General features: G+C 40.2%; 1 protein-coding gene across 2 annotated transcripts in view; it reads right to left on the bottom strand.

The window, feature by feature from the left end:
• rps6ka5 (ribosomal protein S6 kinase, polypeptide 5) overlaps positions 1-13,420 on the bottom strand; it is a 315,467-nt gene that overhangs the window by 150,448 nt on the left and 151,599 nt on the right. For both annotated transcript variants that reach the window (XM_072272845.1, XM_072272856.1), the window contains one exon: positions 4,240-4,347. In XM_072272845.1, the coding sequence (XP_072128946.1) occupies positions 4,240-4,347 (108 nt within the window). The remainder of the gene's footprint in view (positions 1-4,239; positions 4,348-13,420) is intronic.

Genomic DNA, 13,420 nt, shown 5'->3' with positions numbered 1-13,420 from the left:
CCAAAAATAGATTTAAGGTGAATTATACATTGAGAATTTATCACAATGCAAGTTTATTTTTCACTGCTCATTGTTAATTTCATTTATTCTTTGGGGATATTAAGCCCAAAGAATAGAAACTAGTATTAATAACCTGGAAGCCAAAGGGAGCTCTACAGGACTCTGTCATGATTTTTTCCAGAGCTACTCCCATTTGCTGCATTTAGCATACATTCTTCTAAATCCTTCCTTTCCATGAAGTCCCAAATGTGCTTTAAAGTTGTACTTTTACATATGACAATAACCTCAACTCTAATTGGCATCAGTAATTTACCAAGTTTCAGCACATATAGTATACAAGTTCCCCTTCATGCCCTGTGGTGCATCGGAGGTGTGGGCAATCTTGTCACTTCTTTAGCATTTTGTCTGTTTTTTCCTACGAGGCCAATTTACTAGCTTGACACTCAATCCAGCACGGATGGAAAGTGTGCAAGGAGTTGGCCGGATTCAAACTCAGGGCCTTTCGCTTCAACATCCAGTGCTAATGCCACTACACCATCAGTCCGCTATAACATATAAAGTTAAACAAAAATATATAAAAAGATAAATTAGAATACAAGATGTACTCGTGTCAGACCAAAAGAGTAGGAATTCAGTGAAATGGGCCCTCAACAATGCTCTAGATCATCTCCTCAGCTTCACCTAGTTCCCTGTTCCCCAAAACCTTTGATTCCCATTTAAACTAAAAGACTAGCTATCTAAAGGCAAAACGCAAGGCACTGCAGGTGCCAGAAACTGAAATAGCTTTAGTTCATGGCAGACATCGACAACCTCTTGCTTTTGGTACTGCTTGAGTTGCAGCTGTATCATCCCATATGGTTTCTCCAGTTTTCTCTTCAGAAAAAAATACTCCCTCAAATCTACAAGATATACAGTACAGTAATCCAAAATTCAAAAATGCCCGATTCTATTTTGCCTTCTCTAAAATTAACACTAGTGCTGCAGTGCTAATAGTTAACTATGTGATTGTTATGTAAAGGCAATTCTGGTTAGCTAGCAAAGAATAATATGCTGTTGCCCAGATATTTACCTCTGCTTGCAATGGTCACATATCATGACGTTGCCACTTCACATGTGTGAAGGGTCACATATCATGACGTTGCCACTTTCAGCAGGGCAGATACTAAAAGGTCCCAATTTTTTGCTAATACAAAATGTTTGTTAATAGCAACATCAACAAACTGTTTCTCTCCACACTGAGGGCAGAATGGTCCTGTAGCAGTTAGCCCGTCACCTTACAGCACCCGTGATCACCAAGTTAGGTTCAACTCACACTGCTGTAGATTTGTACATTCTCCCTGTGACCATGTGGTTTCCTCTAGGTGCTCTGTGTCCTCTTACGTTCTAAAGATGTATGGGTTAAGGTTAAGAGGTTGTGGGCATGCTATGCTGGTGCAGGAAGCATGGTGACACTTGCAGGCTGCCCCCAGCACGTTTTCAGACTGTGTTGGTCATTGACACAAAATGACATACTTCACTGTATGTTTCAATATACCTGTACATGTGACAAATAAAAATAAAAAAATGCTGCTCGACCCATGGAGAACCCACAGCAGATTGTTTATTGCTCAATTCTAGCATTTTCAATCTCTTACTGCTCAATATTCAACAGTATTTTTGCAACAAGTCTTTACAGTGCATTAGGTGTCCACATTGAAATTTACTGGTGCCCCAGATCTTCTGGAGATAAGGAAACTAGCCTAGAGTCAGAATACTGACAATAATGACTAATTTACCACTCTCCCAGGAAAAGAAGATAGAGGGCTTTAAGCTTCTGGCTCCTACAGAAGTTCAGACTTTGCAAACTCTCTAAACTACCAACTCCCCCCACTCACAATCTTCTAATTAAGCCTGACTGATCAAGAAGAACTACAACATTGTCCAACCCTAGCCCTCCCAACAATTGTTCTTTCTCCACAGCCCTCTCATATAGGAACTTATAGTACCCCCACTTTCTAATGAGCATCCCCACAATCCCAATCCACTCGATCATGCTAGGTCATCCATCTCGCCAAGCCTGAGGCAAAGCTATAATGTATAAACAAAATTCTCAAAAGCACCAAGTGTTAAAAATAAAGAACATTTTTATTCCCATGAGAATTTTTCTTAAGAAATTTATCCCACATTTCAGTAGTACACTATTAATCACATGCATTACATGTATAGCTTATTACAACTTTGTATGGGAGAGTATCTGTCAATCATACAAACACATTGGATTCAACACTACACAAATAAAAAGACTGCATGTACAAACTAATAATTTGACTATACTAATCCACAGAAAAGCACTTTTATTTTGAAGCAGAATATAGTGATAGTTCTAAATATTAAATTACTACATTGTATGCCTAATTCAATATTAACTAATAGTTCTTCTAATTAAGATATAGCTTACAGTTGTATCTAAACTAGTTCATCACTCCTTGTAAAATATTAAAATGCACTTGTCGAATTTGATATTTAACAGTACAGTAACCAGATGCTCTTGTATATATACAATTTACATGTGGTAACAGTATTTACATAAACATGGACTGTCACTGGAAAAATAAATCTCACATCAGTTAATTTTATTTCTTCATGCACTCATGGCATGTGGACATTATGGCAGAGCCAGGATTTATTCTTCAGTTCCAACTACCCTGGGAGTGAGTGCCTAACTGGGCCGTATCTAAAGGTCTGGAGATGCACATAGGTCAAACTAGGTAGGATGAAAACACACATGAAATACTGCAGGTCAGGTAGTATCAATGGAGAGGAGGTGCATTTTAGGCTTAGGCCCTTCATCAGGACTGAAAAAGAAGAGGGAAGAAGCCAGAATAATTAGGTGGGGGAGAGGGGAAGGAGTTCAAGCTAGGTGATAGGATGGAAAATTATCATTCCAAATGACAACAAAGAACAAGATGGGTTTCTCTACAACAATCCAGTCTTTAAAATGTCATCTTTGGTAACTTTTTCAGCTTAAAGAACCTAACTCACCATCTGATGTGACAGAATTTTAGTGTTACGCCTGTAGATTATTCCAGGGTTCAGGAATGCTCATTTATAACAAAACATTACCATGTCTAACGCCATAGTCACCAAGCTGTCAGAGACTATATACAATTTTGTGGAGTTATGGAACACTGCTGCACAAACAGGCCTTTCAGACCATTTAGTACTGTTATTCTGCCTAGAGAGCATTGCCCCCTTTACCCCTGCTCTCCATGTACTCATCCAAACTTCTCTTAAATGTTGAGATAGAACCCATATTCACTAATTATACATTCCACACCCACACTACCCTGACCCTTAGCGTCTAGTTCTACCAGTCCTGCCAGACTGCATGCACCATGCAGAATCATGAGTTCATACAACTCCTTCTCAATGTTCCTGCTGCTTGGCAGATTACCATTAGTCTTGAAACAGAAGCGATTTGAAAGGAGATTGATTCAGGTCGATTTTCTCGCTCTCCCGCCACCTTGCTACCATATGCCCCAATGAAAAGCAGCGACTAATGTGGAATGGCTATGGCCTTGACAGGACAGCCATTGCTTAAGACCTCTTATCACTTAAGAGATCTTGCATCTGCAGCACCTCCAGCCAAACACATCCCTCATTTGCAGCACTCCCTTATCAGAACTTCCAAACTCCATAACTGTCTTCATGTGAACACTTCAACACACGTGTAGCCACAATTTGGGAATCACCTTCTGAAGGAACAACCTGGATTGGGTGACAAGTGCCAGGCCTGCCAGTGACACAGAAACCCAAGGATGATTTTAAAGTAAGCTAAAGAGATGGAAAGCCTCTGTTTTTTCAAGAAGATTTGTCAATGCCAATCTATAGTCTACTGCAAATCACTCTGCATTGTCTCTCCTTCACCTTTCCTCACTAGTGTTCCATTCTCTTTGACTTCAGAAAGTAATATGGAGATTCTATACAAGCCATATTGCTGAGGAAATGGTTCACAGATGTAACCATTATGGGATATATAAGACATTGATCCAGTGTTTGAACTTCCAGTGCATTATATAACATCTGGCAACATACTAATCGAGCCACAGGCTTAATGTTTAACAAATTCATTACAGTTATTGAACACAAAGTGACACCACCAATAAATATTGCCATTCCATTCTTACACTAAACATTTAAAAAATCTGTTGTGACTTACATCATACATGCTGATGCAAAATAGTTAAAAGTAATACTTACTTCGTCAATTAGAAACTCCTTACTAAGTCCAAAATCTGTCAGAACCACATGCCCGTTACTGTCAAGAAGTATATTCTCCAATTTAATATCTCGATATATAATTCCAAGCTAAAAAGAAATTAAAGCCAAAGTTACAAGATATACAAACTTCATTTCACAATACCTTGAATATTTCATTGGTGGTTTTATATTTCGGATATCAAAGTCATGAAAGCCTGATATAAAATGTTTGCTTTTCTTTCTGTGGCTAAACAATGTCATTATTTATTCATGGAATCCTAGGAATTTAAATGCAGAGGAAGCCCAGCTGGGTCCCTGCCAACACATTTTCACAAATAACTCCAGAAACCTTGTCAAAGGGATCAACCTTTCAGCAAGAAAAAAAATCCTTGTTTGCCTTGACAAGGGCTTCCCATAAAAATTAAAACCCACAAAACAGTCCAACTTACATAATGAGACTTGCAGCCCAGTGATCTGGCAAAATGTAAATTGATCTAGAAAGACCACTCAATCCATAGTCAACTATGTGCATTATCCACGGGATACTTCTAAATGAAGTACACAACATGACAAAAAAGGGCCATTTTTTTTATATAACTGAACTTGTATCTTTGTGGCACTTTCTTGCACTATAACATCTGCCTTGATTCCCTCACTACCTAAAATCCTATTGATGTCTCAAGCAGTTAATTCTTTAACAATCCCTTGGGGTTGACAAGAATTATCCCAGGAATGAAAAGGTTAATACATGAGGAGTGTTTGATATCTCTGGGCTTGTAATCACTGGAGCTCAGAAGAATGAGGGGGAATCTCATTGAAACCTACAAAATACTGTAAGGCCTAGACAGAGTGGATGTGGAGAGGACCAGAGGACACAGCTTCAGAATACAAGGATGTTCCTTTGAAACAGATGAGGAGGATTCACCATCCTCTAGCTAGAGGGTGGCGACTCTATGGAATTCATTGTCACAGACTGCTGTAGAAGTCCAGCCATTGGGTATATTTAAAGCAGATGTTGAAAGGTTCATGACTAGTAAGGCATCAAAGAATACAACGCAGAAAAATGGAGTTGAGATGGATAATAAATCAGCTATGATCAGATCCTGGAGTGTACTAGATGGGCTGAATGGCCTAATTCTCCTCCTATGTCCTATGGGTTGAGAATGGCATTTTTAAAATCAAGTCCAGTGAGAGCAAATGTGAACCCCTTCCCAACAAAGATAGAGGATTGATAAGGAGGAATATGGAAATATCAAATTAAACAAATACTTTGTGTCTGTTTTCACACGAGAAGGCACAACAACCTACACAACCGAGGGCCTAGTACAAATGAGGACCTGAAGGAAACTTATCAGTACAGGGTACCTCTGGGTTATGAACCCCTACATACTTTCGAGCTCCCATTATAAATTCAAAGGACTGATGTATGTATATACATTTGTTCCTATGAGCAGCAGGACCAGTTTCCTCTTTCGCTCCATTTTCCAGTGATTTCTTATCAGTCTTGTGTGCTTTTGATTCCAGAAATGAGATTTATTATGACCGACCCAAATGACATGAAAGCAATGCACACAAAATGCTGTAGGATCTCATCAGGCCAGGCAGCATCTATGGAAAAGAATACAGTCGACATTTCAGGCCGAGACCCTTTAGCAGGACTGGAGAATGGCGAAGGGGGGTGGGGGGGAAGGGCCCCATTACCAGAACTTCGAGAAATCGATAGCCACAAAAAGTGGGATCTCCCAGTGGCCACTCATTTTAATTCCACTTCCCATTCCCATTCTGATATGTCTATCCATGGCCTCCTCCACTGTCATGATGAGGCCACACTCAGGTTAGAGGAACAGCACCTTATATTCCATCTGGGTAGCCTCTAACCTAATGGTATGAACACTGATTTCTCGAACTTCCAGTAACACAAACTGCCCCAACCTTCCACTATTCCTCATTCCCTTTTCACTGTCACCTTACCTTCTTGCCTGCCCATTGCTTCCTCTGGTGATCCGCCCCCTTTTTTTTTCTTCCATGGCCTACTGTCCTCTCCTATCAGACTCGCCCTTCTCCAGCCCTGAATCACTTTCATTAATCAAATTCCCAGCTCTTTACTTCACCTCTCCCCTTAACTTTCAACTCTACCCCTCATCTTTTTTCTCCAATCCTGCTGAAGGGTTTCAGCCCAAAACATTGATTGTACTCTTTTCCATAGATGCTGACTGGCCTCTCAAGTTCCTCCAGCATTTTGTGTTGCTTGGATTTCAAGCATCTGCAGATTTTCTCCTATTAGACGTAAAATTACTATACACTCAGTTAACCACAAGATATAGGAGCAGAAGTAGGCCATTCGGCCCATCAAGTCTGCTCTACCACTCAATCATGGGCTGATCCAATTCTTCTAGTCAACTCCACTCCTCTGCCTTCTCCCCATACCCTTTGATACCCTGGCTAATCAAGAACCTATCTACCTCTGCCTTAAATGCACCCAGTGACTTGGCCTCCACTGCTGCTCATGGCAACAAATTCACCACCCTGTCTGAAGTAATTTCTCTGCATCTTTGTTCTAAGTGGATGTCCTTAAATCCTGAAATTGTGCCCTCTTGTCCTGGACTCCCTGACCATGGGAAATAACTTTGCCATATCTAATCTGTTCAAGTCTTTTAACATTCAGAATGTTTCTATCAGATCCCATTCATTCTCCTGAACTCCAGGGAATATAGCCCAAGAGCTACCAGACGTTCCTCATATGGTAACCCTTTCATTCCTGGAATCATTCTTGTGAATCTTCTCTGAACCCTCTCCAATGTCAGTATATCCTTTCTAAAATAAGGAGCCCAAAACTACACACAATACTCCAAGTGTGGTCTCATGAGTGCCTTATACAGCCTCAACATCACATCCCTGCTCTTATATTCTATACCTCTAGAAATGAATGCCAACACTGCATTTGCCTTCTTCACCACAGACTCAATCTGGAAGTTAACCTTTCGGGTATCCTGCACAAGGGCTCCCAAGTCCCTTTGCATCTCTGCATTTTGAATTCTCTCCCCATCTAAATAATAGTCTGCCCATTCATTTCTTCCACCAAAGTGCATGACCATACACTTTTCAGCATTGCATTTCATTTGTCACTTCTTTGCTCATTCCCCTAAACTATCCAAGTCTCTCTGCAGGCTGTCTGTTTCCTCAACACTACTCGCTTCTCCATCTATCTTTGTATTTTGGCAATTTTAGCCACAAATCCGTTAATCCCATAGTCCAAATCATTGACATACATCATAACAAGCAGCAGTCCCAACACCAACCCCTGTAGAACTCTATTGGTAACTGACTGGGAGCTAGCCAGAATAGCATCCCTTTATTCCCACTCTCTGTTTTCTTCGATCAGCCAATGCTCCACCCATGCTAGTAACTTCCCTGTAATTCCATGGGACCTTATCTTGCTAAGCAGCCTCATGTGCAGCACCTTGTCAAAGGCCTTCTGAAAATCCAAGTGCACCACATCCACTGCATCCCCTTTGTCTACCCAGTTTGTAATTTCCTCAAAAAACTGCAGTTGATTAGTCAGGCAGGATTTTCCTTTCAGGAAACCATGCTGGCTTTGGCATACCTTGTCATGTGCCTCCAGATACTCCACAATCTCATCCCTAACAATCTATTCCAACAACTTCCCAACCACTGATGTCAGGCTAACAGGTCTATAGTTTCCTTTCTGCTGCCTCCCACCCTTCCTAAATGGCAGAGTAACATTTGTAATTTTCCAGTCATCCGGTACAATGCCAGAATCTGAAAATTATGGAAAGATCATTGTTAATCCCTCTGCAAACTCTCCATCTGCTTCCTTCAGAACCCAAGGGTGCATTCCATCAGGTCCAGGAGATTTATCCACCCCAAGACCATTAAGCTACCTGAGCAACTGCACATACTTCACTCTCGAATGCCCAGTATACTGCAGATGTCTTCCACTGTGAAGACTGATGCAAAATACGCATTCAGTTCTTCTGCCATCTCTGCGTCTCTCATTACAACATCTCCAACTTCATTTTCTATTGGTCCCATATCTACCCTCAACTCTCTTTTATCCTTTATATACTTGAAAAAGCTTTAAGTATCTTCTTTGATATTAGTCACCAGCTTCATTTCATAACACTGGACAACAAAGATTTTGCTTCCTGAATACTTTTAGGTGTATCTTATGTATTTTGGGCTACTGATCATGAAAATCAACATGAAATTTCCCTATCATGCACCATTTTTTAAAATCACTACCACTGCTGTAACTTGCCTCATACGCGGTTCCCCTCTACGTCAGAGAGGCGTGCAGGGAAATCGTCCACTAACCGGAGAAACTTCCGATGCGACGTACCTTTCCTATCTCTATTATTTCAATTCATAATTCAAGTCAATTAAAATGTTGCCTACACTGTAAGCTGGAAAGTCTCTTGTCTTGTCCAGGCATGCTTGGGCATGCTTAGGCGGCGTGGATGCTGCATGACAGGACAGATTTTAGTAATAATTATTGCGCTCAGGACTGAGAGGATGAAATTTGCTATCACCAGGCACAAAAATTTCTATGAAGGATTTTGATATTTGAGACAGATGCTTCCCAGAATAACTGATGCCAAGATTAAGGAAAGCATTTTTGTTGGTCCACAAATCAAACAGGTCATCAATGACAGGCAATTTGAAGAACTTCTAGTGGGACCGGAGAAAACCACATGGAAGGCATTCAAGGAACTTGTTGAAATTTTTCTCAGCATCTACAGAGCACCAAACTACATGCAGCTGGTTGAAAGCATGCTTCAAGCATATAAAACCATGAAGTGCAACATGTCACTAAAGATTCATTTTCTGCATCCGCCTTTAGGCTTCTTCCCTGCAAATCTTGGTTCTGTTAGTGACGAGCATGGTGAAAGGTTTCACCAGGACATTGCGGTCATGGAGAAAAGATACCAGGGCAACTGGAATCCATCAATGCTGGTGAATTATTGTTGAACACTTAAGCAAGAAGCTTCAGACACTGAGTACAAATGAAAATCATTAACAAAATATTTTTAACTTAGCTGAATTATTGCAAAGTATCAGCACCATTATGCAATTAAACACATTATATTCAATAAAAGTTAATTTGTTGTTTCTCCAAATTCCTACGTGATACAAGTAGTCTGAAATTATATTTGTGTTCATCTTCAAGCAGTCCATCGTAAACAAAAAAATTCTGAGGAAGCTACACTTTTGAAAAAATTTCTTGTCCAATGTAATCGATCTTTTCCTTCTGCATGGTTTTAAAAGCTTCCCAATCCTCTACCTTCACACTAGCTTTGACTTCCTTGTATGCCCTCTTTTCGTTTTACTTTGGCTCTGACTTCACTTGTCAGCCACAATACTGTCCTCCTTCCATTTGAAAATTTCTTATTTAGAATGTATCTGTCCTGCACTTCCCTCATTTTTCACCATTGCTGCTCTGCTGTCCTTTCTGCTAGTGTCTCATTCCAGTCAACTTGGCTAGTTCCCCTCTCATGCCATTGTAAATTCCTTTATTCCACTGAAATACCAACATATTGAAATTTAGTTTTCTCCTTCTCAAATTTCAAAAGTGAACTCGATCATATTGTGATCACTATTCCCGAAAGGTTCTTTAATCCTAGGCTCTCTTATCACCTCTGGGTCATCGCACAACACCCAATCTAGCACAGCCCATCCTCTAGTAGGGTCAACAACAAGTTGTTCTAAAAAGCCATCCCTTAGACATTCTACAAATTCTCTCCCGATGTCCAGTACTGGTTTTCCCAATCCACCTTCATGTTAAAATCTCCAACAATTATCATGACAATAATCGGCCATATTCCACCAAGATACAACACTGGGCATCATGGGAGGTTGTTCCTGTCTGTGGCCATCAAACTTTGCAGCTCCTCCCGTGGAGGGTCAGACATCCTGAGCCAATAGGCTGGTCCTGGACTTATTTCCATCTGGCATAGTTTGCATATTGTTGTTTGATTGTTTGTGGTTTTTGTATTGCTATATTTATGCTCTATTCTTGGTTGGTGCAGCTGTAACGAAACCCAATTTCCCTCGGGATCAATAAAGTATATCTATCTATCTATTGCCCTTCTGACACACCTTTTCTATCTCCTGCTGTAATTTGCAATCCACATCCCGGCTGCTGTTTGGAGGCCTGTATACAATATATTTGGTACACCTGCTTGTTAATGTAAAAATCTAAACAGTCAATTATGGCAGCAAGTCAATACATAAAAGCATGCAGGCATAGTCAAGAGGTTCAGATCAAATATCAGAATGGGGAAGAAATGTAATTGAAATGACTTTGACTGTGGAATGATTGTTAGTGCCAGACAGGGTGGTTTATCCAGAACTGTTGATTTCATGGGACTGAAATGCACAACTGTCTATCTAGAATTGACAAAGAAAAACAAAAAAGAAAGTGAAAACAGTGAGTAGCAGTTCTGTGGGGGAAAAATGCCTTGTTAATAACAGAGGTTAGCAGAGAATGACAGGCTGGTTCAAGCTGACAGGACAGTGTTATGCAGAAGAGCAACTGAATGCACATGTTGAACTTTGAAGCAGATGGGTTAGAGCAGAAGACCACACCAGGTTTCTTTTTCTGTACCTAATAAAATGGCCACTAAGTGTTTACTACAGGAGGAAAAAAATGAGGGCAAAACAACATCATGAAATGCTTCACAATTAATGAAGTATCTTCAAAGTGTAGCCTGGGATGAAACACAAGTGCAAATGCACACAGTAAACTCCCTTAGACAATAAGAAATGATCAGACAATTTATTTCCAGTAATGAATTAAGCATTAAGGAGGTAAATAGGCCAAACACTGGCAAATGGGACTACCTTGGATAGACATGTTGATCAGCATAGACGATTTGGTTTGAAGGGTCTAACAAGTCCACAGCCTTGCCTTTTTGTAATTTATTTTTTATTGAGTTTCATCATCAAACAAACACTTCCATAAGATGTATTTCAGATACTATATATATATATATACATATATATATATATCATATAATCATATTTGTCACAAATCTCCACATAATATTTATCTGAAGTATACCCTTATAGAAAGAAGAGGAAAGAAAGAACAATCGAAAGAAGAAATCTATGTACAGAGTAGGAAGTGATTTTTTTTTACAACATATTCATTGATTGTGAGAATAAAATCAGGCCTATGAGGTATTATGTAGTTAAACCATTTTTTCCAGTATGAATAAAATTGTTCCAACTTATGATTAACAGATGTTGTTATCTTCTCCATTTTGTAAACGTCCATTGTAATTTCCATCTATACATTTAAAGCTGGGCTCTCCTGAGATAACCATTTCCTAGTAAGGGTCTTTTTACCAGCCACCAGCAGTACGTTCATTAAATATTTATATTTATCTCTTTTCAACCATTCTTGAGGTATGTACCCAAAATATAAGGTCTTACTACTTATCTGTTAGTATATCATTGAAATTTGCAGAATATAACTTAATCGATCTACACCCTGAACAAATAAGAACCAAGAAAAGTGAATAATAAAAAAAAAGGTGACAAAGGTGTGGTTCCAAGGCTGGGGTCTCTAGATGTCCCTGGGTTGGGCTAGAAGAAAAGTCTAGCCGTGGGGGATAGCCCTTCCTACCCGTGGGTTGAGGGCCCCTGCTGCAATACCTATAAAAGTAAAAAAAAAAGCTATGTCCATTACACAGAAATGATTTCCCTGTGTATTCCTCCCATGTATATATTCTCATTTAGATGAGGAAAAAGGAATGAATAAATTAATTTTTTTAAAAATTGAGTAATATAAAATCCACATTATAACACGTATTTCTCAAGATAGGTATATCACCCTCTATTCTTGCTTCCACTTAGTTTATCAGCACTTTTAAAGTTAGCCAAACCTTATGGCTCTTCTGGAGGAGGCGAGGGCTGCCTTCGGAGAACTGACAGTCTCTTTCTAATATCCTTCTCTCGTCCTGGTCCCGTCCCCTGCTTTCTAGGTTCTCTTACTATTTCCCAAGCAGCTCGGGACAACAGCTCAGCCAGACTTTCCCTTGGTTTGACCACGCGAACGGACAGTCCTCAGTTGTTCATGCCTGTAGTCGCCTCCTCCACTGTCTGGTACAGTCACATCCATTCTTGGTAAAATATCCTCAGTTTAGCAGGGTACAGGGTTTGGAATTTAATCTTTTCTTGCTTTAATATTCATTTCGCTTCGGAATATTCCTTCCCGTTCTGTAGGACTGTCGGGGGGTAATCATGATGGAAGTATATTAATTTCCCATTCCAAAACACCCTCTTCTTACCCCAGGCCCTTCACAGAATCTCCTCCTTACTCTTGAATCGAAGGAATCTAAGTACAATGGAGCACGGTTTACCTTCTCTGTCTCCAGGAGACCGCTGGACAAGCGAACGGTGTGCCCTTTCAATTTCAATCTCCGTAGTCTGAGGAATCTCCAGCACTTCCCGCAGCAGCTTGCCTACAAGTCCATCGTCGACAATCCCTCCGCTCCTTCCGGAACATTATAAATCCTGATATTTTTCCGTCACGATCCTCCCTCCTGGTCAAGCAATTTACTTTCCTGTTGATTTAATATTTTTTATCGTCTTACTTAGTATCTGTTCCACATTTTGCATGCGATCTTCCATCTTCTCAATTCGAGTCTCTGCCACTGCTATTTTCTGATTGACGTTGGTGAGCTCTGACTTTATATCATTGAGTTGCTGCTTTATATCTTTTTGGACTTCCTTTATCTCTTCCAAAATCGTTATCATATTTGCCGCTTCACCTGCACGAGGCCCCGCGTCAGCCTCGCCGCCACGCGCATGTGTAGGAGAGCCGAGCACTGTACCTCTCTCTTCCATAGGCTCTGCAGTGATGCTTTTTTTTTTTAAATCTCCATTCTTTTTCCCCATTCATGCCCCGCTTACCAGTTCAGATATTTTTGAAAGATCTTATATTTGATGGATTAACAGGGCAAAATATGCGTTTTTCCAGAGGAGCTGTTGATTTAAGCTGCCATTCTGAACGATGACGTCACCGGAACCCCAAGTCCACAGCCTCTCCTAAGGGAGAAGGAGAGCAGCCAGACAGGACCCCAAGGATAGCAATCTCAGGATTACAGTCTGTGCCATGAGTCAGTTAGGGCAAGAATAGAATAAAATGACAGATGAA

The sequence above is a fragment of the Mobula birostris genome, chromosome 1 (genome assembly GCF_030028105.1).
Source record: "Mobula birostris isolate sMobBir1 chromosome 1, sMobBir1.hap1, whole genome shotgun sequence".
NCBI classification, from domain to species: Eukaryota; Metazoa; Chordata; class Chondrichthyes; order Myliobatiformes; family Myliobatidae; genus Mobula; species Mobula birostris.
The sequence above is the reverse complement of the archived record's forward strand: the minus strand, read 5'-3'. Positions and strand labels throughout refer to the sequence as shown.